General features: G+C 52.4%; 1 protein-coding gene across 9 annotated transcripts in view; it reads right to left on the reverse strand.

Moving 5' to 3' along the window:
* Window positions 1-10,772: 10,772 nt before the first annotated feature.
* The window catches only part of CACNA1B (calcium voltage-gated channel subunit alpha1 B), a 189,793-nt gene continuing 174,779 nt past the window's right edge, over window positions 10,773-25,786 (reverse strand). For 8 of the 9 annotated variants that reach the window (XM_053204274.1, XM_027051022.2, XM_053204275.1 and 5 more), the window contains 9 exons: window positions 24,671-24,779; window positions 19,650-19,757; window positions 19,005-19,117; window positions 17,991-18,118; window positions 15,806-15,941; window positions 15,551-15,667; window positions 14,172-14,379; window positions 13,675-13,919; window positions 10,773-13,253 (listed from right to left, as the gene is read on the reverse strand). In XM_053204274.1, the coding sequence (XP_053060249.1) occupies window positions 12,723-13,253; window positions 13,675-13,919; window positions 14,172-14,379; window positions 15,551-15,667; window positions 15,806-15,941; window positions 17,991-18,118; window positions 19,005-19,117; window positions 19,650-19,757; window positions 24,671-24,779 (1,695 nt within the window). In that variant the 3' untranslated portion in view covers window positions 10,773-12,722. The other variant, XM_053204279.1, reaches the window with a different exon arrangement.

Genomic DNA, 25,786 nt, shown 5'->3' on the forward strand with positions numbered 1-25,786 from the left:
ACCCCGAACCGGGAACCTCCACCGAAACCTAAGCCTGCCTCGATCCCTAACCCTGCAATTGAGACGCCTTCTGGCATGGGCCCTCACTTCAACCCTCGAAGGAGATCACGAGACCGGAGTCGCTTCGGCCCTGGCGACATCGGTGGCCCGAACGCTAACCCTAGCTAAGGCTCTCTCCCCATGGGGACCCAATTCCAACGTCTCACAACACCACGTCGTCTGAGGTCCAGAAGCGGTGCAGACTGACCCGGCATGGAACCTGGAAGCTCCCCATGTCGTTTCCCAGGCCCGGCTACAGCAGCACGAGAGGTTTCCGGAGGTCCCCTCGACCAGGGGCCGATTCACGTGTGCGGCCTTGGCAGCCAAATACGGATCCCGACCGGCACCGTTCCTTGGGCACTCAATGCAGCCCTTCCCGGAGACCACTGCCCTGCTGTGGTTTCGGCGCCTGGAGCCTGCTGGGAGCTAACCCTGTCCCTAACCCAAACCCGATCCGGGACCCTCCACCGAAACCTAAGCCTGCCTCGACCATTAGCCCTGCAATTGAGCCGCCTTCGGGCACGGGCCCTCACTTCAGCCCTCAAGGGAGATCACGAGACTGGAGATCGCTTCGGCCCTGGCGACGTCCCTGGACCGAACCCTAACCCTAGCTAACGCTCTCTCCCCAAGGGGACTCAATTCCAACGTCTGACAACATCACTCGTCTGAGGTCCAGAAGAGGTGCAGACGGACACGGCATGGACGCTGGAAGCTCCCCATGTCGTTTCCCAGGCCCGGCTGCAGCTGCCCGTGAGGATTCCGGAGGCCTCCTCGACCAGGGCGGATCGACGAGTGTGGCCTTGGCAGCCAAAGACGGATCCTGACCGGCACCGTCCCTTATGCCCTCAACTCAGCCCTTCGCGGAGACCACTGCCCTGCTGTGGTTTCGGCGCCTGGAGCCTCCTGGGTGCTAACCCTAACCCTAACCCTACCCCAAACCGGGACCCTCCACCGAAACCTAAGCCTGCCTCGATCCCTAACCCTGCAATTGGGCCGCCTTCTGGCACGGGCCCTCCCTTCAGCCCTCGAGGGAGATCTCGAGACCGGAGTCGCTTTGGCCATGGCGACGTCCCTGGCCCGAACCCTAACCCTAGCTAAGGCTCTCTCCCCATGGGACCCAATGCCAACGTCTGACCACATCACGTGCCTGGAGTCCAGATGCGGGGCCGGCGGACTCGGCATGGAAGCTGGAATCTCCCCATGTCGTTTCCAAGGCCAGCCTGCAGCTGTCCGTGAGGATTCAAGAGGCCTCCTCGACCAGGGGCGATCGACGTGTATGGCCTTGGCAGCCAAAGATGGATCCTGACCGGCACCGTCCCCTGTGCCCTCAACTCAGACCTTCGCGGAGACTACTGCCCTGCTGTGGGTTCGGCACCTGCAGCCTCCTGGGTGCTAACCCTAACCCTAACCCTACCCCGAACCGGGACCCCCACCGAAACCTAAGCCTGCCTCGATCCCTAACCTCTGCAGTTGAGCCGCCTTCGGGCATGGGCCCTCACTTCAGCCCTCGAGGGAGATCACGAGACTGGAGTCGCTTCGGCCCTGGCGACGTCCCTGGCCCGAACGCTAACCCTAGCTAAGGCTCTCTCCCCATGGGGACCCAATTCCAACATCTGACAGCACCCCGCGTCTGCGGTCCAGACGCGGTGCAGGCTCACGTGGCATGGAACCTGGAAGCTCCCCATGTCGTTTCCCAGGCCAGCCTGCAGCCGTCCGAGAGGATTCCGGAGGCTCCTCGATCAGGGGCCGATCGACGTGTGTGGCCTTGGCAGCCACAGACGGTTCCTGACCAGCACCGTCCGTTGTGCCCTCAACTCAGCCCTTCGGGGAGACCACTGCCCTGCTGGGGGTTCGGCGCCTGGAGCCTCCTGGGACCTCACCGAAACCCTAACCCTACCGCGAACCTGGACCCTCCACCGAAACCTAAGCCTGCCTCGATCCCTAACCCTGCAGTTGAGCCGCCTTCGGGCACGGGCCCTCACTTCAGCCCTCAAGGGAGATCACGAGACTGGAGTCGCTTCGGCCCTGGCGACGTCCCTGGACCGAAAGCTAACCCTAGGTGAGGCTCTCTCCCCATGGGGACCCAATTCCAACGTCTGACAACATCACTCGTCTGAGGTCCAGAAGCAGTGCAGACTGACTCGGCATGGAAGCTGCAAGCTCCCCATGTCGTTTCTCAGGCCGGGCTGCAGCTGCCCGTGAGGATTCCGGAGGCCTCCTCGACCAGGGGCGGATCGACGAGTGTGGCCTTGGCAGCCAAAGACGGATCCTGACCGGCACCGTCCCTTGTGCCCTCAACTCAGCCCTTCGTGGAGACCACTGCCCTGCTGTGGGTTCTGCGCCTGGATGCTCCTGGGTGCTAACCCTAACCCTAACGCTACCCCGAAGCGGGACCCTCCACCGAAACCTAAGCCTGCCTCGATCCCTAACCCTGCAATTGAGCCGCCTTCTGGCTTGGGTCCTCACTTCAGCCCTCCAGGGAGATCACGAGACTGGAGATGCTTCGGCCCTGGCGACGTCCCTGGCCCGAACCCTAACCCTAGCTAAGGCTCTCTCCTCATGTGGACCCAATTCCAACGTCTGACAGCATCACGCGCCTGGGGTCCAGGAGCGGTGCAGGCTGACTCGGCAAGGAACCTGGAAGCTCATCCTGTCATTTCCCCGTGGCGGCTGCAGCTCACGAAAGGATTCCCGAGGCCTCCTCGACCAGGGGTGATCGACGTGTGTGGCCTTGGCAGTCAAAGAGGGATCCTGACCGGCACCGTCCCTTGTGCCCTCAACTCAGCCCTTCGGGGAGACTGCTGCCCTGCTGTGGTTTCTGTGGCTGGAGCCTCCTGGGACGTAACCCTAACCCTAACCCTACCCCGAACTGGGACCCTCCACCGAAACGTAAGCCTGCCTCGATCCATAACCCTGCAATGAGCCACCTTCTGGCATGGGCCCTCACTTCAGCCCTCCGGGGAGATCACGAGACTGGAGTCGCTTCGGCCCTGGCGACGTCCCTGGACCGAACCCTAACCCTAGCTAAGGCTCTCTCCCCATTGGGACCCAATTCCAACGTCTGACAACATCACTCGTCTGAGGTCCAGAAGCAGTGCAGGCTGACTCGGCATGGAACCGGGAAGCTCACATGTCGTTTCCCTGGCAGGGGTACAGTTGCCCGGGAGGATTCCGGAGGCCTGCTCGACCAGGGGCCGATCGACATGTGTGCCCTTGGCAGCCCAAGTCGGTTTCTGACCGGCACCGACACTTGTGCCCTCAAGTGAGCCCGTATGGGAGACCACAGCCCTTCTGTGGGTTCGGCACCTGGACCTCCTGGGAGCTAACCCTAACCCTAATCCGAACCCGAACCCCTAACCCCTAACCCTACCCCTAACCCTAATACCTAAACCCTAAACCCTAAACCCTAAACCTAACACTATCCTGACACTAGCCCTAATCCTAACCCTCTAACCCTAACCCTAACCACTAACCCCTAACCCTAACCCCTAACGCTAAACCCTAACCCTAACCCCTAATCCCTAACACTAACCCTAACCCCTAACCCCTAACCCAACCCTAACCTTAACCCTAACCCCTAACCGCTAACCCCTAACCCTAACCCTAACCCCTAACCCTAACCCCTAACCCTAACCCCACAACTAACCCTAACCCTAAACCGTAATCTAAACACTAACCCTACCCCGACCACCAACCCTAACCCTAACCGTAACCCTCTAACGCTAACCTTAACCTTAAACCATAAACCCTAAACCCTAACCTCTAACCCGTATCCCTAACACCTAAACCCTAACCCTAATCCTAAACCCTAACCCTAACTCCAACCCTTACCCTAACCCTACAGGAAATCCACTGCCCCTGCTGCTCGGCCCTGTCCTGTACCCCTGCTTTTCCTGTACCCCTGCTTTCCTCCTGCGGACTTCGCTTTAAAACCACCCTCCCAACTTCCTCCTCACGAAGCAGCGTTCTTCTCCGCGTGCTCCCCACCTGGCCGCGGTTTGCCACAGCTTGCTGGGCCCCGATGGCAATTCTCCGCTGCTGGGGAATAAACCCACTTTTGCTGGTAACTTACCTGTTGGTGTTATTTCCAAAGTAAACAGAATAAATGAGGACACTCGCAGGATAGGAGATCAGCACACAAACACCACGTGCACATCTGCACACTCCTGACGACCCGTCGGAAAGAGAAAGTAGGAAACGGTCCCATTTACAACCGCAGCAGAAGGAACGGCGTGGCCGAGGGGAAATCTAAGCAAGGAGGTGACAGGCGTGCTCTCCGAGGACAGGACACTGGGGACAGAAACGGACGAAGACGCACAAGAAAGCAAAGCCACTCTGTGCTCCTGGACATGGAGGACCCGACCCTGTGACCACGTCCGTCCTGCCCGGAGCGATCTGCAGATCCGTGGCCGTCGCACCGAACTCTCAGTGGCGCCGTCACAGACACGGGACAGACACCGCGACACGCGCGCGGAGGGGCAACGGACCCCGCGCAGCCAGAGAGGCGGGAACCCGAGCACCGCCCGCACCTGCTCCCGGACCGCGAACCGCGTGAGGACGCGGCGGGAACCGAGTCGGCGCGGAGCAGGAAGACGGACGCGCGGCCCCGCGGCCCCGGAGCAGGAAGACCCGAGGGCCGCACGCACAGCCCTGCGGGGGATAGAGTGTCACCGTGCACGATGCCGCGCCGGGCCCTTCTCCGCCGGGTCCCCTGAACACCGCCCACCTCAGCGTCCCCGCTCCGAAAGCTCCTCCTCCCCCGGCCTGGCTTTCTCGTCACCTGCCCCTCCCGCGGCGGGTCCTGAGGAGACAGGGTTCTTGTCGACCAGGACGCGGACCCACGTCCGCCAGAATCCCCCACAGCGGGTCCTGAGGAAGAGGAGCTCCTGTCAGGCAGGAGGCGGGCTGAACGCGCTTGCGCGCCCCGGCGTCAGGAAGTGGGGCTCGGGCGCCCCCTGCAGGCGGTGGCAATAGTGCAGGTGCCCTCAGTTCTGTGGAGGCACCAACCCCTCCCCTGGGCCCGCTGAATCCGTTCCGTTTTGGAAGTTCTAACTGAAATGGAGCCCAGTATCCCCCGACGTCCCCAGAAATAGAAACAATTAATTGGAAACCATATGGAATTAAATGAAATGCAGACATATACTTTACAACTTACACCAAAATACATTCAAAATTGTAGATAAATTTAAAATGCAAAACTATCTGGGCGCCTGGGTGGCACAGTCGGTTAAGCGTCCAACTTCGGCTCAGGTATGATCTCCCGGTTGGTGGGTTGGAGCCCCACACTGGGATCTATGCTGACAGCTCAGAGCCTGGAGTCTGCCTCAGATTTTGTCTCTCTCTCTCTCTCTCTCTGCCCCCTCCCCTGCTTGTGTGCCCTCTCTCTCTCAAGTAAACATTTTAAAATTTTTTAATAAAATGAAATTAAAAACTATCAAAATAACAAAAAGAAGACATGAAAATCTCCATGACCTTGGGTTCAGTGAGGAGTGTTAACACACAACACCAAAAGCCATTACACAAAAGAAAAAAATTGGTAACATGAACTTCCTAAAATTAAAACTTCTACTTTGTGAAAAACCTTGCTCAGAAACTCACGACCTCGCCTCAGATCATGATGTCACGGTCTGTGAGTTCAAGCCCTGAATCCAGGCTCTGTCTCAGGTCAATTTCATTTTTTTGTCCAGTTGGAAGAACCTTGGAAGGACCAAGGATATTTTCTTCCTCCCCTTCAGGGAGATACAGACTGTGACAAATAATCTAACCATATTAGGATGTATTGGTGGGGGGAGGATCTCACTGTAAATTGTGTGGCAAAAGGTGCTGACCTAAGTAACTTTGGAAGTGAATGGAATCTATGGACAAAGGGAAAAATGTACTGTACATAAATAGTGGACTCTATTTCATAAAGTTCTTTCCCATCAGGGTGGTAGCCAACAGTTCTGAAAACTCTACAGCTGTGATCTGGAACAGAGCAATGAATTACTTAAATGGCAGGTGGTGGGAGTCAGGTTTCTCACTACTGGAGTGGGAAGTTACAGACCAGCAAAGGGAGAAGATCACAATGTCTGTGTGATGGTGGACCAGGTTGGAGACATCAGTGTAAACTCATCTTTAGCTTAATATAGATACAGACATTTCCACATAGAAAACTTTACAATTAGGTGTGTATACATAGGTTGGAATACGTACATATATTTCCCTGAATTGTCCAATGAACACATTTAGCTCCCACATTTAAGTTTTTTAACACCATTCTCTAATGAAAGGAACCAGGGCTCCTTGAAGACATTGCTGACACCGAGACTGAGACAGTAAATATAGGATCCAGGATAATATTGAATATCAGAAAGTAAGGAATTACCAAGAAAACCCACATAAAGATGGAAATATGTCAAAGGAAAACAGGAGGAGCCAGTAGAAAGTGCTCTCAGTGGCCAAGCAGGAATGAATCAGCAGCCAAACACCGTAGTGCTGGAATATGACTACTGGGTGTCCACACTGGAAAGAAAGAAAGAAAAAGAAAGAAAGAAAGAAAGAAAGAGAGAGAGAGAAAGAAAGAAAGAAAAAGTTAGAAAACCATGGGCCCAAAAGTGTAGTCACTATGTTCAGAGACTCAGCAAACCAAGACTTACTACCTAATCTAACTGCAGTTTCATACACACACGCCCCAGGTAACCTTCAACCAGTCAACCTGGAAAATGTACTGAATGGCCCCTTCAGTCCCCCTTGGAATGGTGACCTTGCCTAAAACAATGCATCCTTTGCTGATGATTTTCTTTTTTTCAGTTCTTTCTCTGCCTTTAAAAACATTTCCTTCCCTGTAACTCAAAGGAGCTCCTTTCTATTTGCTAGATGGGATGCTGCCTGCTTCATTAATTGTTCAGTGAAGCCAATGGGATCCTTTAAATTACTTGGCTGCATTTTTATTAACAGATTGCATAGGTGTGTGTTTTTTTTTTGTTTGTTTTGTTTTTTTTTTTACAAATGTGTTGAATAGACCTTTCCTAGCAAATTCCACATAATAGATTTAGACAGCCATCCATCAAGGAGGTGGAGCTAACTCCCTTCTCCTACAGTATGGGCTCTGCATAGTATATTCCCGCCATTCTGTAGAAAAATAGAAGAGTAGAAATTAAAGGTCAAATAAGAGAAACCTATTGCATCAGAGCAGAAACCTAGAGGAGATGAGTGGTTTCCTGCTAAAAATACACATTAACAAGACGGACCCTAAAATATGGAAAATACAAACAGAGCAATTAGTCATCCAGGGGCCTCTTTCTCCTGTTAGTTCTCCTCTCACTGTTCTAGGGTTTTCCTCTCCCAGGACGGAGAAGGAACAGGGACAGAGCTGTTCTGGAGCTCTCCTGAGACCTGACTCCGCCCACTCTCTTCATCTCCCCCAGCCATGGCCCACCCAGTGAAGAAGTGTGCACAGGGAATCTCAGGGATCGTTGGTTGTGATGTGTCAGCTAGCACATTTTTGGATGGCAAGGAACTGGACACACTTACTGAAGTAAAATGAATTAATATTTTTTAATCATAGAAATAAATCAATACTTGCAAGTGGCAAATTAAGAGTGTTTGAATCTGGCAGGCCCAGGGGCTCACACTCTCACAATGTTACCTGGACCCTCTCCAACCCTCCATCCTGCTATGTGCCTTATGCGTGGTCTGCCTCACTGCATCTGGGGCCTCCAGCAACTCCAAGCTGACACCCACTCACTGTCCATTCTCTTAGGAAGGGTTTCTCTTTCTCTTCGGTTCCACAAAAAGTCATGGCTTTAAGTGTCTTTGGCCTGTCTTGGGTCACATTCTCATCCTTGAATCCATCAGAGCACCCAGGGGATGGAGCATGGGGTTGGCTAGACTTGGACCATATGCCCATCTTCAAGGTGGGTGGAATGTGGGGGCTGCCCTCTGGGAACTGTTTGGATGGGAGGCAGGTGAGACAGTTCCGAAAGGAAAGATAAGTGCTGGACTTGGGCATGACAACGGATGCCGGGTTGGGAAGGTACCAGATTCCGCATCACCAATGGCTGACAACGCAGCTGTGGAATCCGAAGTCCAGGGAAGGAAGGGGTTCTCTTGGGGTCAGGGACTGCAGTTGCCCATCTAGTGCTCTTGTTGGACTCCCACGAAGGCAAAACACTCTTCCACTTTCTGCAAAAGTGTTTAGCATTGTTGGTACTAAACTCAAGGTTCCTGCCTTAGGCATCAGGTGCTCAAATCTCAGAAACTGGAAGGCACACAGACTTCACTCATGTCCCTGGGAGGAGGAAGCCCAGGATTCAAACCGGCCCCCCCCCCCGACCACATTAATCACCCACTCCCAAAGAACAAACTGGCCTGTTTTCCAGTCTTATCTCCTTCCTTTATAAAGAGCAGAGATCAGGAGCGCCTGGGTGGCTCAGGTGGTTAAGCGTCCAACTCTTGATTTTGGCTCAGATCATGATCCCAGGGCCATGGGATAAAGCCCCACGTTGGGCTCTGTGCTGAGCGTGGAGCCTGCTTAAGATTCTCTCTCTTTATCTCTCTCTCTCCCTCTGCCCCCTGTCATACGTGTTCTCTCACTCTCCAAAAAAAATTTTTTAATTTTAATAATAAAAACAAAAGAAAACAAAGAGCAGGGATCAAATGTGAGGATGGTAAGGAAATTATTTCTCAGTGAAGCAGTGGGAGGTTCAAGGATTATTCTACACCATAAATCCACACTTGGCAGGCTTTCTGGAGGCTACGGTCCGTGGGTCATGCACATGGTTCTCTGAGACCACACAGCCTCAGTGAGAAACTGCCCACTGGAGACACAGTTGCTCCCATGCCCTTGATTCTTAACAAGTACGCATGTCAAATTGGGAGGCCAAAGGACTGCAGGGCCAGTCTGCTGTATGCCTGCTGTGGCCAGGGCCACATTCACATTTGGAGGGTCATTGCTTCCCTTGGCAAGCTAAGAGACTGAGAGAGAGGAGGCACTTGTCTCAACCACACAGACATTGGGAACAGAAACATCCCTCAGGGCTGCCTATACTGCCCACGGACCTATTATACTGCATAGCAGCACAGCTAAGTAATTGGCCATGGGGGGTGTCAAGACCCTGCCTGGCCTGAGCTGGAGGACCACAGATGCCTGCCTGGATGGTCAGAGGCCAAGGTTTGTCCTGCCTGCTATTCACTGCTGATCACTCGGATAGGATGAAGGGTCCAGCCGGCGTGGGTAGGGCCTCACAGGCCTTCAGGAAGGCGCACGTGGCGGGTGGTAGGCCACTGCAGCCAGTTCTGTATCAAGCCACACATGTCTACTGAGTGCCCTGTGGGCCGCAGCTGTGCTAGAACCTGGGGCACCCCAGGCAGAGTGGGGCCAGCAGCACCCTTCCCAGGTGGGAGGGTGGAAGAACCCTGTATGACCTCTGAGGCCCTCCATAACCCTTGGCTGGGGTGGAGTTGGATCTGAAACAGTCAGCAACCAGGTGGACATTTTGCTTTTCTTGGGTTAGAGCCTAGGACTGAGGGGCAGAAAACCAATGCTCCAGCTCAACCTCTGATGCATATGTGACCCTGGATGAGGCCTGTCTATCCTGCAGAGGCCCACAGAGATGGAGGAGGGGAAAGCAAGCCAGTTATGCTTAACCCTAACCTAAACCCTGGCCCTGATCCAGACCCTGACCCCCATCTCAAGCCTGGCCTTGACCCCAACCCATGACCCTAACCCTAACCCCACCCAGATTCTCAGGCTGATCCACACTTGCATTGTGAACAGAACCAAACAAGTTTTAGGGGATTCTCATTTTCTCCTGAGACCTCCTCAACTGTAGAATCCTGCCCACATGCCCATGGAGGTGGCCTTGCCTCTCGTGGACTCACTGATTGTTGATTCCCACAGCCCTCACATACATCACCCAGCAGAATGGGGTTTATTTTTGATTTTTTGCTAAGTTTTATTTTAATCCAAGGACTTTGATTCATACAAAATGTCATTGTAGAAACAATAGCAGAATCCAAAGTCTGGGTGATCAATATTACTCAGGCAGCAAACTCATCAATCACAGGATTGTTTTAAAGCAGGCCCCAGTTGTGTTGCATGGTTGGGACTTCTTTTTGGGTATTTTTTTAACACTGTTCTTAAATATAAAGTTTTGCAACAAACCTTTGATTTATATCAAATATAATTAAAAATTAACAAATGAATACATTGTATCAAAAAGTACGAAGATATACATTTTCATGCACATACTTGTATATATGTATATATGTATATATTTTACATGCACACATAACTTATTCAAACTACAGCCACTGCTTGACTGGTCCAGATGCAGACAACTGGTTAATGCATTTCAAATTTGGCAACTCACTATGAGATCTCAGTGGAAACATAGGATAGCTGAAAAGAGACAATACAGAAACAAAACCCAAATTCAGGAAAACAGGACACAGTATCTCCTCCCCCACTCCCTGTAGTTTTCACCAATTCCAGTGTCTAGAAGAATCCAGACAAAGTGGTGAGGCTGTGTGGGGCTAGAACAGTGATTCTCCACCCAACATGGCCAGGAAAGTAGCTGTGGTTCTGCACAGAATGGATACATTCAAAATAACACGGGCCAGAGATGAAACATCAGTATCAAAATACAGGTCCTTCTGCTTTGCAACAGGAGCACAGCGATCTCATGCACAGTCTGAGATTCCATTCCAGTTTATTATTTCCTATTGCAGTAAAATACTCTGTAATCTTAAAGTTTCAGAGTGTTGTGCCTTCCAGTAAGGAAATTCTATAAAATGGTTTGGTCACAATCATGCTGAAACCCTAGAACAGGTGGCGGTCTTACGTGATTTATTTCTATTAAATGTGTGTCTTTTGTTGCATAGCCCTATGGGTTAACGACATCCACTCACTAGGACACACCTCCACACACAGACACGCACACACACATCACAGGCCAAGTTTCTTCAAGGTGAGTCATGGGGTAAAAGCCAATGGGAACACTCAAATGATCCAGCAAAGAGATCATCTGACATTTCCAAACAGGGAGGATGCACCAGAATCACATCATCCAAACGTTCCCTTTGTTCACAAAACAAAAGGTGTCCCAGTGTTTTATGCACAGCCTCCTAACTATGGTCTTTCCCTTTTGAGAATGGCCATGAGGTTGGATTTCTCTTTTGTTTCCCGCTTTCCCAGGTCTCGTGCCACACACAGTGCTGGGCTTCAGAAACTCCCATCTGAGCCGCAGTAGCCAAGGTTCTCCTTCACCAATCGCTTCCTCCGAGTTTGGGCCTCATTTCAGTCAGGACATCCCAAGTGCCCGCATCTGCTCAAACACAGGCCCTCACTCCTGCCCCGACAGCTCCAACTCCACTGCTCCCACCTCTCCCTCTTCCCACCACCTCTCCCTCCCTCTGGCCTTATCTGAAAAGAAACTTTCACGACAACAGACATCATGCCCCCTTTGGCAGGCATCCCATCCCTGAGATTCAGATGTAGAACAGACTGAAAACCCCCCATACAAGGACACGCTCTACCCTGCTCTGTGGCTTCCCAGGAAACTCTCATGCTGGTGGGAGGAAAACGGGGAAATGGTCACTTCATTTCCACCTATAACCTCCTCCTGGATGTTATATGAGTGTTCTCCATTGACAGCAGCTTTCTACTTGGTTGATATTTGGAACTGTTTCCACAAAACCCACCACACAGGCCTCACATCACCGCCCCCAGGAGCCTGGCACGAGAGGGCTCGGAAGTCAGGCACTTGGTCAAGAGCAGCAGGAGCCAGGGGTCACTGGGGGACCACCCGGGCTGGACACAAGAGCATTGCCTCGCACAAGACACACACACACACACACACACACACACACACACACACACTGAAGAGCTGAGAGCTTCCTACAGGTTGGATTTTTTTCTTTAAGTTATATTACTATTTCCTTCCCCATTTTTCTGGTTTTCTTTTTTTTCTAGGTCAAGTATATGGAACTGACAAAAGAGGGAAGGGTGTCGTGATTAAAAACCAAAACCAACAGCAAGAATGGTTTCCAGATTTGGTCCCTGTCAGGGATGACAGCATCTGGGAGAGGACAGAGAGTGTGTGAGTGTACTTCTAGTGTCCATTTGCTGTCCCAGGTACAAAGGGCAATGCCACACATGTGTGTGTTTGTGGGCGCGGACAAGACTTGCATGGAGCCAAAAGCAGGCTCCCAAGGCTGCTGCTGTTGACTGTCAACTGTGTTGTCTTGCCAGGCTCTTAAACATGCTGGGCTCCTCTGTACCACACACTTGAATAAAGGATGGTCTCCACAAGATTCAGACCTCCTAAAAATGGCTCTAGGCACACACCCCAGATGCTGGGATCCATCACACAGGATTCAGACTGGCAGGGTCCTACTCAGCACATGCAGCCACTTCCCGTGTAGGGTCTGTGGTATGAGACCCAGGCAGGCAGCATACGAGGGGATAGAGAGAGCCACGTCCCTCTCCAAAAGGGCTTTAGGAATTGGTCCAGCGTCAAAGAGGAGGGGGGGAGAAGTGGGGCCTCCCCCCAGCTGGCCCCAAAGGCGAGGCCCCTCCTCCCAGGGGCTGTTGCCCCCGCATTGGTGCCCCTGAGCGTCCCTGGGAGCCCAGCGTGGATGATAAAACTCATCGACTGGAACGCGCCCGCTGAGCAGGTGTGTGGTGGAGGCGGTGCAGCGAGCTAGCACCAGTGGTCTTGGTCGGGGTGGTGGTAGCTGTGCCGAACCCGGCCGCCCGAGCTGAGTCCCAGAGTGCAGTGGTAGCCATTGGGCACGCGACGGAGGGGGTGGGACTGGGAGGTCAGGGAGGACACATAGGAAGTCCGGGAGGAGCGCCCCGAGTTGGTGGCCACAGCCTCCTCGAAGGTGAGCGTGTCCTCAGGCTGGGCGCGGACAGTGTCCTCACTGTCCAGACGCTGCCCCAGGTAAGGGTCGGAGCCGATCCGAGAGCCAGCAGCCAGAGGCTGGCTGAGGGGGTCTCTCTGGAGCAGGGCGTTGTGTTCAGAAAGGCCACGGCTAAGCCGGCCAGGGGAGAAGGTGGGGAGGCTGGTCTGCGCCCCAGCGAAGTGGACAGGGGAAGAGTTGGCCGTCTTGTAGGTGACACTGGGACGGGGGGTCAGCGGAGTCTGGGGGAGCTGCCTCCGCCCACCGCGGCCAGGGGTGCTAGCACCTGATGTTGACAACAAGGGACTCCCATTCACTGAACCACCACCCTACAAGAAAACAGAATAGAGCAAATAAAAATCAAAGGACCAGACCAAATGGACAGAGGCCAGTGCAAGTAGGAACCACGAAGGTGGTGGTGAGAAGCCTGAAGAGGGGCAGGCGCCCTGGGAGGGGGACGGGTAGGGCATGCGGTGGGGGGAAGACACATAGTGCTGGCTAGGCCTGGGGTGGCAGTCAGGGAATGGTAGGTGACAAAGGGGGACAGGCAAGTCCAGGGAGAGGAGAGAGAGACCAGAGGCCAGTCCAAGGCAGTTGGGAGGGGAGGGTTGGGCTGCTGGGGGAGGAATGGGGTGAGAAAGGGGGGGGTGCAGACTTGGGCCTGGGCACCAGGACATGAAGGGGGATTCAGAGCATAGGCCCAGGAGGGTTGTGAGGAGGGGCAGTGTGGGGGGGGGGGTTATGTCTTACCTGTCTCGGGGGTCCTGGCTCCTGCCCGGCTGTCGGTGATGTGGGGTGGCTGCTGAGGGAGGGCTTGGGCTGCAGGGGCTCACGGCCCCCAAAGCGGTCACAGGAGTAGAAGCGCTGCTTCTCCGAGGAGGAGGAAGAGGGCTGCCTCCGCTCTTGGGACCGGCCACGCTCCTGCCTACGCTCCCGCCGGCAGCCTGTGGGCCCCTCTCCCGGGGGTGGCCCCGGCCCTGCAGCACTGCTGGGTGCTGGCCAGGAAGAGGAGAAATCAGCACAGAGAGCCAGGTTGGGAGACAGACTCCCCCCCACCCCAGACCTGGTCCCCAGGACCAGCAGGGGGACCCAGGGAAGAGCTGAGGTGGGTGGGTGGTCCTGCCTGGTCCCCAGACCTAGGACTCGCCACCCCCTACTCCGGGTTGCTTGTACGTGAGGCAAAAATGGAACATGGTCTCAGACCCCTGCCTCAGGCCATGGCCACTCAGGGGACCCCTCTCACGCACCGCCATCTGCGTCTGCGGACAGGCTGGGCCCTTTCTCCAGGGACTTCTGCTTCCTGTCCCTGCGGCGGTGGCAGCGGTGGTGGTGGTGGGGCACAGCATGGCTGGCTGGGGCGCGGTCCAGGGCAGCGTTGCAGAGATGAGCCACATGGGGGCGCTGGGGCGCCAGCGTGGAGATGGAGCGCTTCATGGGGCTGGCGTCAGGGGCCGGCTGCAGGCGGGCAGGACATGGGTTGGCACACAGCCTGCGAGGGGGACCTGGGGCAGGCTCCAGGGTGGCTGGCAGCAGCCATGGCACTCCCTCTCTCGGGAAAGTTCTTCCCCGCCGAATCCCACCCTTTCTCTCAGAGCACACTGCACAAGGTGCTCTCTGTGTCTGCCAGGCCGGGCAGGGCCCAGGCAGCCTGTTGGCCTCAGCATCCCTGGCGGACAGAGGGGATGCCAGGAAGAGGGAGGCTGTGGGCCTGGCTGGAAGAACTCTGAGGACCGGCTGAGTGTGAGGGCTCAGCTGGCCCAGGGCCATGAGGCTGCTTGCCCCGGGGCTGAAATCAGGACCTGAGGAAATGCGCCCTCCAAGTAGAGCTGATCCACAGCCCCTGCTGGGTGTCCTCAAGTTGGATGGATGCCCAGCTGGCCAGGATCAGGAAGGGGAAAAGGACAGGAGCCACCACCAGTGGGAGGCAAAGACAAGTTTCGAGAACGAAAGTCAATTTAGATGCGTAGAACCAGGAACCACAAAAGGAGGCAGGAATAGAGCCAGCCCCAGGGAAACACCAAAGGTCATGTCCCTTCAGAGGCCCTCACCCTCCCAGCAAGTGAAAGAAGAGCCCCTTGACACAGCCTCAGGTCTGCAGACCCCTCTCTGAGACCTTGTGAAAGGGCCCACAGCCTCCCTGCCCTGGAGCTTCCTGCTCCATAGTCAAAGCATCCCAGAAGGAGCAGGGGAGGGAGGCGGTGCCACCTCCAGTGTCTAGAGAAAAAGCAGGGCAGGTCACCCTTGGAGCCTCAAGGGGAAATAGGGAGGACCAAGGTGTGAGGTACTGTGTGCATTTGGGGGGGAAGGTGCGGGCTGGGGTGGGAGAGGTATGTCCTAGAGAGAGGTAAAGGCTGGGTCAGGGACACAGGGCCGGAGGGTGGAGGCCCCAGTGCCCTGACGGGAGGCTGAACACAAGTGAGCGGTGGGGACTCTTGGCCTCAATGGAATCTGGCTGAACGTCTTGAGACCATCACGGCGTTCTGGGAGGACCCAACAGGGCTGACAGTGCCCACGCTGTAGCACAGGTGGGGAGGCTTCGCATGGGACACAAGCCCTCCCTATGCCAGGTCTCCTCATGCCCCAGTCCCCAACCCTCCCACAACCCTGACCCTCCAAGACTACCCACCTGGGTCTCTGCAGCCAGGCGGGGCATGGAGGCCGCTCGTCCCTGACTCTCCAGCCCAGGTTGGGGCTCCCCGTCAGGACCTCTCAGGGCCATGCTCTGCATCTGGACATCAACAGCCTGGGCATACAGCAGCCCACAGTCACACCCACCTCCCCTCCACTCTCACCTTCTCCCCCACACCATTCCTGCCATCTACCACCATCCCTGTCTCACCCCCCATCCCCAGCCTCAATACCTAGCCCTGAGAGCCCTCACCGGTTTTCCTGGATGCACCGCCGGGATCTCTGTAGAGTGGCCACGTTCCAGGGGTGTCCTTGCCTCATAGGGTACCTCCTGGGTCCTCTGAGTGCCCCAGGAGACAGACTCCTTGATGCCACTCTCTTGGGTTTGTCTGTGAAGAGAGGACTGTCCTGTTGCCTAAGAAGTCTATGGGGCACCACATGCCCACCAAGGACCTGGCTCTGACCCACCAGGAGCCTACACTGGCCCTTTCTGCTCTGGGCTAGAGGAATCCCAGAGCCATAAAGCCCCTCAAGTGCAGGCACTCTCCAGTGGCTGCAAAACAAGGGATGTGGACCCAGGTCCAGGGCTTAGAGCAGGCAGGAACAGAGGGAAGTCTGGGCCCACAACTTCCTGGCCTGTGGACAAGCAGCAGGTTCCTCAGCCCTAGACGGGGCCTCACATGTGTAGTGGGAGCATGAATGGCATTTGGCCAGGACAAGGCCACATGTGTATGTGATGTATCATAGTAAGGACATCCTGCCTCTGCTGGCCCTCGGCTCCCTCCTGAGGGTTCCTCCTGTTCCTCACCTCCAAATTCACTGCCACCTCCCTGCTTCCCCAACCTCCAGCCATGGAGGCCTTTCTGCCCTTCAGATCTAGTGTCACATTTTGGAGGAGGCCTTCCCCAGTCCATGTACTCCACCTCACTCTATCGGTGTACATCTCCCACGTGGCATCGAAACTGACCAGCATTGGCCTGGATTACTGCTTGTTCCCATGTCCAGTGAAGCAATGGAAACACTCTCACTCACACAGGTCGCATGGCATCAATCACACTCTGAGCTCTGAGATGGAGTCTGCTGGCCTCAGCTGGCCACACTGATAACAGGCATCTACCCTGTGGTGTGCTATTTGGAGCTGCTGCTGCCTTGGGGATGGCTGCCCCTGTCAGGAGGCCCAGTCAGGAGAATGGAAGCTGGACCTCCAGGCCTTGTGACCCCTGAGGTCACTCCATGCGGAAGCCAGCTGCACGTGTACCAGCATCAGACGGCACAGTAAATGCCCCAACTGCCTGGTCCAGGCTGACTGGGTGGGTACTGGCTCACTTGCAATAAAAGGGAGTGGTAGCTGATTCTATAAAAATTAGAACCATGAAAATAAGTAACATTCATTTTTCCTGAACTGAAATCTGGCTTAGAACGATCCAGAAAGACATCTCATGGGTCCACCAGGCCCAGGCGAGCTAGCCCGGGCCCAGGACCCAAGAGCTGCCAAGCTGGCCCCTGAATGTGAGAAGTAACACACCACTAAGTTATAGCAGTTTATTCCTCAGCAAAACCTACCTGATTAACACTCCATGACCCACAACCAGGCTTCAGAAAAGAATGTCCAAAACATGTCCAGGAGAGGAAGACATTGGGAGCTCTCACCATGCATGCTGTGCCCGGGCTGGTATAGGCCCCGCGCCTCAGCCCTTGCTCAGTGACGCAGAGCTCATGTCCCACTGTGCGCTCGGCCACTGATTTGCTTTGGCCAGTGAGATGGCCAGGCCCAACCTGCCTGCCAGGTACCACCTTTCAGCACTCCACGGTGCAAGAAAGGTGACTGTTATAACACTTGGTTTTGGGTGGTTCAATACCAAGAATTACTACAGCAAGAGTTAGGGGATAGGTGAAAAGGATATTAACAATTTGCCTACAAAATATAGTTGTTTCAGAAATCACTACCAGAATGGAGATATGAGAGGGAAAATGTCTCAGAGGAGTTCGGAAGTTGAGAACACAAATAGGCCATCAACAGACAGGGGTGAGGACTGAGGAGGAAACAAAAAATTTCGCAGTGGTCGGCAGGCACCAAAGGCTAGGGAGGAAGCAAAGGCTCCTCACTGGAAAGACAAATGGGCACGAACAGCGGGAGGTGACTGGGAATCATCAGCTGTCTAAATCCTTGGACCTCAGTGCTGTCAGAGGCACCCACTTAACACTTCAGGAATGAGCTTTGGAGTCCACCACAGAGACCGCTCCAGCAGCAGAGCAGGACAAGCTCTCAGGCAGCACCATCTGGTGGGAGGTGGGTGCAGGGTGGATGGTAGAGCTGATCCCCCCAAAGGGGCGATGGGACAAGGGCTGCCTGTCCTGAAGCACTGCCTACAAGGAGCCCCTCTGAGAGGTGGAGGACCTTCCTCCCTGCACCGCACACCCTGGGGCCTGGTACTCACACTGCCCCACCGTTGCTGAGGGACGCAGAGCTCTTCTGCCGAAGGAACACCCGGGCTCCTCGGAGCACGGCCGGCTGTGTCTGCTCCAGGGTGGCCTTCAGAGGGTGGAAGAGGGACACAGGGCCCATCTGCACAAGGGACACAAAGAAGAGGAAGAGCTCTAGGGCAGAGGCAGGTGCCCCAGAAAGCTGCCCTGAGCCCACAACATGGCTTGTGGCTCCTTCTGCCCTACCCCCAGCCCTATGAGGGCTGCCATATGAGGCAGGCTTACTCCAAACCCGGACTGTGAGTGACTTCAGAAAAGTAATTTCACTTCTTGGAGCCTCTGCTTCCCTACCTACAAAATCTGGAGACTACATCCAATTACAAATGGTAAAAAGACCTCATCTCATCATCAAAGTGGACTGACAGAGGCTGCATGAGCCCCAGATTCCCATTCCCAAGGTGGGTGAATGTCCCTATAAACTCTGGACACCAGATGGACACTTTCTAGACAGAGAGTCTGCATGTGGTCACTGATATTTTGGCTGTGTGGGAAAGTTATTATCTTTGATGGATGACATTGGGAAGATGGGCCCCCAAACCAGCTCAGTCAGAGTCATGAGTGGAAGAAATCATGACCCAGGACCCATCAGTTTAAATCTCTCTGGTCCCTGCCTGTGTGTAGGGACTTCCTCAAACCTCCTCCTCAAGCATTCTTCAAACTTCTTTCCTCTACCACTTAAAAAAGTGGTATCTCCAGGGGATTCTGTTCTCAGCCCCTTTTCTGTTCCTGAACACTAGCTCTCAAGTCAGGGGATCCCCAGTACCAGCAAGAGACCAGCCATTGGGAAGAATACAGGCTGTATGGAGCTTCTGACTTTGGGGCCAGAGAGCGGAGGCGGCTGCAGAAACCTCTCATCTTCCTTTTCCCGCTGTGCAATCTCCAAGAAGGGTGTGGGTTCCCTCGCTGTCAAACAACTGAAGGGTGCCAGAGCCTCAGATTTACTTCTTGGAAATCTTGGAACCTGATACCTGGGATAGGCCTCCAGTGGCCTGGTGAATCTGGTCTCTGGTGGTCTTGTTCTGTTTGTAGAAGTCAAATATCATCAGAGCTGCATAGACTTTCCCCACTGTCATCTCGTCAGCTGGAAGGAGAGAAAATAGAGGATGGAATCTAAAGGAGGAAGGCAGGGTGGAGTGCGCTGAGGAAACAGCTCCCGCCATGCGGACTCCTGGACATATTCAGACAGAAGCACAGGGCTTGGCCAAAGCTGCACAGTCCCCACATGGAGTTTCCTGACACAGCACATAACCCCTGGAGCTGCAGTGACTATCTCCACAGGGCCCTCAATCTCCTCCCAAAAGAGTGGATGTGGAGTTTAATCTTTAAGCACATCGTCCTTTTTGGCATCTCTGACTGTAGGAGTCTCCCTGCTTTTCCCTGGGCTTTTTGACATATACACCCCACCAGGAGTGTGGGTGGCTGTGGCCACAGAATAAATCCCAGGTCACCCCCTCCCACAGCCCCTGTGCACTCACTTGTAAGACTGTTTTCCCTGCAGGTGGAAACAAGGTCTAGACTATCTACAAGGCTGCCCTGGCCCAGGCCTCCCAGCTCTGCCTCTGGGTGGGACACGAAAGGGGCATGAGGATGGGGAATTTCCTGCCTTCACTTACGTTTATGAGGTGGCACCAGTAAATCCAGGGTCTTCTGGGGCAGATTGGCCCACACGGAGGAAATCTCCTTCCTCAACTCTGCATCACACTGATGCTGCTTTGTGCCAGCTAGGATGGGACAAGGGTGTGGAGGAGAAGAAATATATAAGGAGCTATCCCATAGCCCCCTTGGGGAAGCAGGCCAAGCTGGGGTAGGCGGGGAGAGGTGTGGTGTGGGGAGGGATGTGGGGCAAACACAATGCTAGGAGAAAGGCCAAGCAGGAAGAAACACCATCATGGCGGCTGTCAGAGCTCCTCCTGCCTGCCTACAGACAGAGGCACGTGTGTGTGTGTAGGCCCTGGGAGCCGAGACGGAATTCGGAATTCGGTGGCAGTCCAGCCATTCATCCACCCATGCGTCCACCCATTCAGAACTACTGAGGGAACACCCACCACATGCCAGGTACTGTTCTAGGTGATGGAACAAAAACAAAGGAGCTTCCTTTGTGGCATGATGTGGCTTTTATTAACAATAAAGTGGCAGTAAGTTAAAATCCAGTTATGTTGGGTGCAGAAAAAGCCAAGGAGGGAGGGATTTTGGACATGGTAGTCAGGAAAGGTCTCACGAGAAGATGGCATGTATGTAAGACCCTGTAGGCAGGAAGGCATGAGGCAGTGCAAAGGCCTTAGTGTGTTACACAATGAGCCAGGACGGCAAGGCTCATGGTGGGGTGGGGGTGGGGGGGCAGGGAATGCAAGGGAGCGGATGTTGAGATGGGATGCAGCAGAGGGGGCTGAACAGAGGGATAGAATACTCGAGTTTATCTTTTTTTTTTTTTTTAAACAATCAGGTTTATTATGGTATAACATACATACAATGAAATTCACCCTTTTTAGTCATCCTATTCTGTGAATTTTGGTAGATGCCTAAAACCATGTATCCACAATAGAGACATGGTACACGCACCACTGCCAAAGTTCCTCTGTTTGATCCCTTTGTAGCTGACCCCTTATCCTCTTCCCATCCATCCCATCGCTGATGTGTTTTCGGTCTTGGTTGTTTTGCCTTCTCCAGAATGTCACACAAACAACATCATCGGTGGTGTATTGGCTTTTGAGTAGGACTTTTTCTACTCAGCATGATGCATATAGATCCATCCATGTTGCTGAATGTATCAGAAGTCTGTTTCTTTTGAATGCTGAGTACTACCTCATTGTACAGATAGTCCACAGTTTGTTTATCCATTCACCAGTTGTGGACATTTGAGTTGCTTACATTTTGAGGTGATTATGAAATAAAGCTGTAAACATTTGCTTATATGTTTTTTATGTAGGTGTAGGGTTTTTTTGTATGTATGCCCTCATTGTGACTGTATTTGGAGATAAGGCCTAGAAGAGATAATTAAGGTGAAATGAAGTCATAAGGGTGGGGCCCTGACCCATATTTAGTGTCCTTATAAGAAGAGACACCAGAAAATTCGCTCACTCTCTGCACGCACTCAAGGAAAGACCACATGAGCACACGGTGAGACGGTGACCAGGCCCCACAATGAAACCTATCTTCCAGCACCTTGATTTGGACGTTCAGCCTCCAGACGGTGAGACATAAATTTCTGTGTTTAAGCCACTGAGTTATAGTATTTTGTTAGGGCAACGCAAGCAGACTAAGATACTAAATGTCAAGATGTCTCTCCTTTTTTTAGCATATAGTTGTCTATATTTTTCCAGTACCATTTGTTGAAATAATTATCTTTTCTCCATTAATCGCCTCTACAACTTACCAAAAACCCATTGAAATGTGAGGGTGAGTCTCTATGTGTTGCAATGACTTATGTCTCTGTCCTGTCACTAACACTACACACTTTGATTAACATGCTTCATACAAAGTATTTGATTCAGGTACAGTGAATTTTCCAACTTTGTTCTTCTTTCAAAATTGTTTGCTACTCAAGGTCTTTTGCTTTTCTACACACATTTCAGAGTCAATTTGGACATTTCTACCTAAAAAGGCTGCAAGGATTTTGACTGGGTTAACATTTATTCTATTATTCAATATGGGAAGAACTGACATCATGAAAATATGGAGTCTTCCAATGCATGAAGATGAGGCAGTGCTTGATTTATTTAGGTCTTCTTTGATTCTTTCAGTCAATGTTCTGAAATCTGCCACATACAAATCTCACATATATACTTTTTAGAGTTATACAGCAACACAGAAGTATCTCATGTTTTTGGTGCAAATTTAATGGAAATTTTTTCCATTTCAATTCCTAATTGCTAATATATAGAAACACATTTACTTTTTATGTATTGATCTTGTATCCTGTGACTTTGCTATACTTGTGTTATTAGTTTTAGAAACTTTTGTTTACTGGCTTGAAACAACAGGGATTTATTATTTCAGTTCTGGAGGCCAGAAGCTCAAAAGCAAGGTATCCACATCACTGTGCCCACCCCCCCAAATGTTCTGATGAAGAATCCTTCCTTGCCTGTTTCTAGATGTTGGTGGTTCCCAGCCATCCTTGACATTCCTTGGCTTGCAGATGCTTCTGTTTTATTAACTTTTTATTAGAGTCTTTCACATTTTCTCCATTGATGATCGCATCAATTGTGAATAGAGGCAGTTTTAGTTCTTCCCTTCCAATTGGTATGCCTCCTATTTCTTTTTCTTAACTAATTACAATGGCAAGAACCTAAAGTATGATGTTGAACAAGAATGGTCACAGTAGACATCCTTCCTTTGTTCTTGATCTTAGGGGGAACAGAGTCAGTCTTTGTTAAGTGTGTCAATCACTGAAAGTTTTTCATAAATATCCTTGATCAGATTGAGGGTGTTTCCTTTCATTTCTAGTCTATGCAGAATTTTCACAATCATGAATAGATATTTAATTTTATGAAATGCTTTTTCTGTATCTATTGAGATGGTTATATAGTTTTACTTCTTTGACATGTTAAATTACATGGATTAATTTTTAAACTTGAACTCAACTTGCATTCCTGGGATAAACTCTACTTTGTCATCACACAAATACACACACACACACACACACACACACACACACAAACATAGCTACATTCAATTTGCTAAAATCGTGTTGAATATTTTTGTGCCTATAGTCATGAGGGATGTTGATCTGAAATTTTCTTTTCTTATAATATCTTTGTCTAGTCTTGGTATCAGAATCATGTCAGCAGCATACAGTAAGTTGAGAAATATCTTCTCTTTTTCTATTTTCTGGAAGAGTTTATAGAGAATTGGTATTATTTCTTCCTTAAATGTTTGGTAGGCTTCACCTATGGACCTAACTGGGCCTGGGATTTTTTTGGTTGGAAGGCTTTTAACTAGAATTTAGTTTCTTTAATAAATATAGTGCTACTCAGATTCTCTCTTCCTTTTTTTTAACCCACTCAGGTTATCTATTCTTGAATGAGCTTGATAGTTTGTGTCAACAAATTTTTCCATTTCATTTAAGTTGCTGAAGTTATCAAGTGTTATATTGAAGGCAGACAAGGGCAGAAGCAGACCAGTGGGCAGCTACTGCCACAATCTAGTCAAGACCCAAGAGAACATGGCTTGGACCAGGAGGTGGCAGTGGGAGAGGGCAAAAAAGTGATCATGTTCTGGTGTATTTTGAAGGTAGAGTCAGAAGATATGACAAGAGATCAGAGATGGATCAGAACTGGAGTAAGGGGTGGGGGGGGGGCGGGGAAGAGGAGGTAAGAATCACTATAAAGGTTTTGGCTTGAGTGACTAACAGGAAGAACAGAGTTGCCACCGACGGAGGTGGGAAAGACCAGGGGGAATATGTGGCACTCAAGATTGGCCACAGGGACTTTGTAGTGTTTACTGGGCCTCCAAGTGGAGACAGTAAATAACTTCCCTCACGTAACTCCTCGCATGACAACACATGTCTGGAGTTGGGACTAAAAACCCAAATGTTGGAATTCACAATATTTAGAGCCGTGAGAGTAGACAGAATGACAACGGTGGCAAAGAGAACAGTCTGATGTGCACAGTAACATTCAGACAGTGGGAGACAAGAGAAAACAGAACAAGAAACATCAAAGGGGTTCAAAAAGAAGTAAGTGACAGCAGAGGAAAGGCTGCTGATAAGTAAGTAAGATAAGGGCTGAGCACATGGAGGTCACTGGAGAGCTTAACACGAGCAGTTCACTATTGCAGTGAAAGCCCGACTGCAGCCTGAAAAAGAGACATCAGAGAGGCAATACAGACCAGTCTATCAAGGAGCTGATTGTGATAAAGGAAAAAATACAAATAGGGAAGCTAATGGAGGGGGAAGAAAACCTTTTAAAGATGGGAGAGATGTCGATACAAATAATCTAATATAGAGAAAAAATGGACGAGACAAGAAGCAGGGTACAGAATTTCTGGCTTGACATCTTTGGGGAGATGAGGAGAAGGTAGGGACAGGCCCTGACTCATCCATTACAAACAAAGAGGCTGAGCTCAAGGGCACAGGTGCAGCCAGGAGGGCAGTGTGGGCTAGGGATGGTGCAGATCCCCTCTGGTGGCTCTAATTTTCTCTGTGAAGATAAAGCAGTCATCATACGAAGGTGAAGGTGGAGAGGACACACTAGAGTTTGTTCTCCCCTAGATTTGGCACAGACTATGTGGTCCTGTCGGTTAGCTCAGGAGAGGACCTGACAGGGACTGGGCTCACTACGGTGAGTGGGCAGAAGGCACACAGACTCTTCACCCTGGAAGGGTACCGGCTCATGTAAACCTGGGCCAGGTTATGTTCTGGTTCTAACACACTCTAGCTCTGGGTAACCCGGACAAGTCATTTAATCTCACGGCACCTCAGATCCCTCAAAGGAAAATGGGATCATTAAAATGCTCACATGCAGAATGGTTATCAGGGGATAAAGTCAGTGTCCGACCGAGGTGCCATGGGCAGCTGTCTTCAGTCCCCTCCAGACAAGCCCCCTCACCCCCCTCCCTGCATGCCCACCTGCGGGTGGCTCTGAAGTGCATTGCCCAGCCCTGGCTTGGTGCCCTCCCCAGATGCTGTCTTGCTCACCTGGAGCCAGCTTGATCTCCAGTGCGGTCCGAATGAGGGCCATCAGCGTGGACGTGAAGTGGACAGTCATGTCCTCATTGGAGATGGGCATGTTCATGCGAACCAGGCGCTAGGGACAAGGGGAGCAGGTCAGGGCCAGGCCTACGGGGGTCCCTCCGCCACAGGACTACAAGGTGCTCAAAGCCCCTAGAGGCTGGGCTTGGCCTCCTGGAAGTAGCTTCTGCAGGTGCCTAGGGCCAAGCAAGGTTGGGTGGCTGGGAGTTTTGCCAGCATTCACACTCACCCTTGGATCCCCACCCTCATCTGAGCTGAAGATTCTCCTAGCTGCAGAAAAGTAGAAGTACAGATAAGGATTGTAGCATGGGGCCAAGCCAGAAGCCTGGATCCCTCTGAAAGAACAGGTACATGCTTAGCCGGAAGGACCCCTGCCCAAGGCATATGGCCTGGGATGAAGAGGGAGGAGTCTGGGCTGCAGAACTGAGGCTGGGCCCTGGGAGAGCCCACAAACAGGAGGGAGGATCCCTGCCCTTACGGCTCTGCCCAATGTCATCTCCTCCACCCACAGCCTAGAGCACTGGACAAGGGGTGGGATGGCCAAGAGCACGGCTCTGAGCTCCACCTCCCAGTGAGGCATCCCTCCACCCCAGGAAGACTTCTGTCCCTCACCACCCAGCCAGGGGGCCTGGAAGAGATGTCTGCTGCCACTCGCCCAAAGCAGCTAGCACCTTGCAGTCAGAAGGACCCAGAACAGATGGGACCGCACAAGGCCAGTGTGAAGGCTGGCAGGAAGCAGCTCAGGGCCATCGCACTGGTACTCTGGACCAGACTGCTTCTTTGTTACCTGTCTCCTCTTCCCTCTCCTCATTTTTCAAGGACAGAACAGCTGGAGACAGACATGTGTCTATACCACAGACCTCTGGATATAGCCAGCAGCTGCCCAGAAACTGAGGCTCTGAGAACTTATGTGATCTCCAGGAGCAAAAGTATCCCTCGTGTGTCTGGAATGTCCTCAGCATGGGAGGTCACTTAGCTGGCCAGGCGGAGCCCTAGGGACACTGTGACCCTCCTGTCTTCTCCCAGCAGCCTCTTGTCCTCTACCACATGACAGAACTAGAG

The sequence above is a fragment of the Acinonyx jubatus genome, chromosome D4 (genome assembly GCF_027475565.1).
Source record: "Acinonyx jubatus isolate Ajub_Pintada_27869175 chromosome D4, VMU_Ajub_asm_v1.0, whole genome shotgun sequence".
Lineage (NCBI taxonomy): Eukaryota > Metazoa > Chordata > Mammalia > Carnivora > Felidae > Acinonyx > Acinonyx jubatus.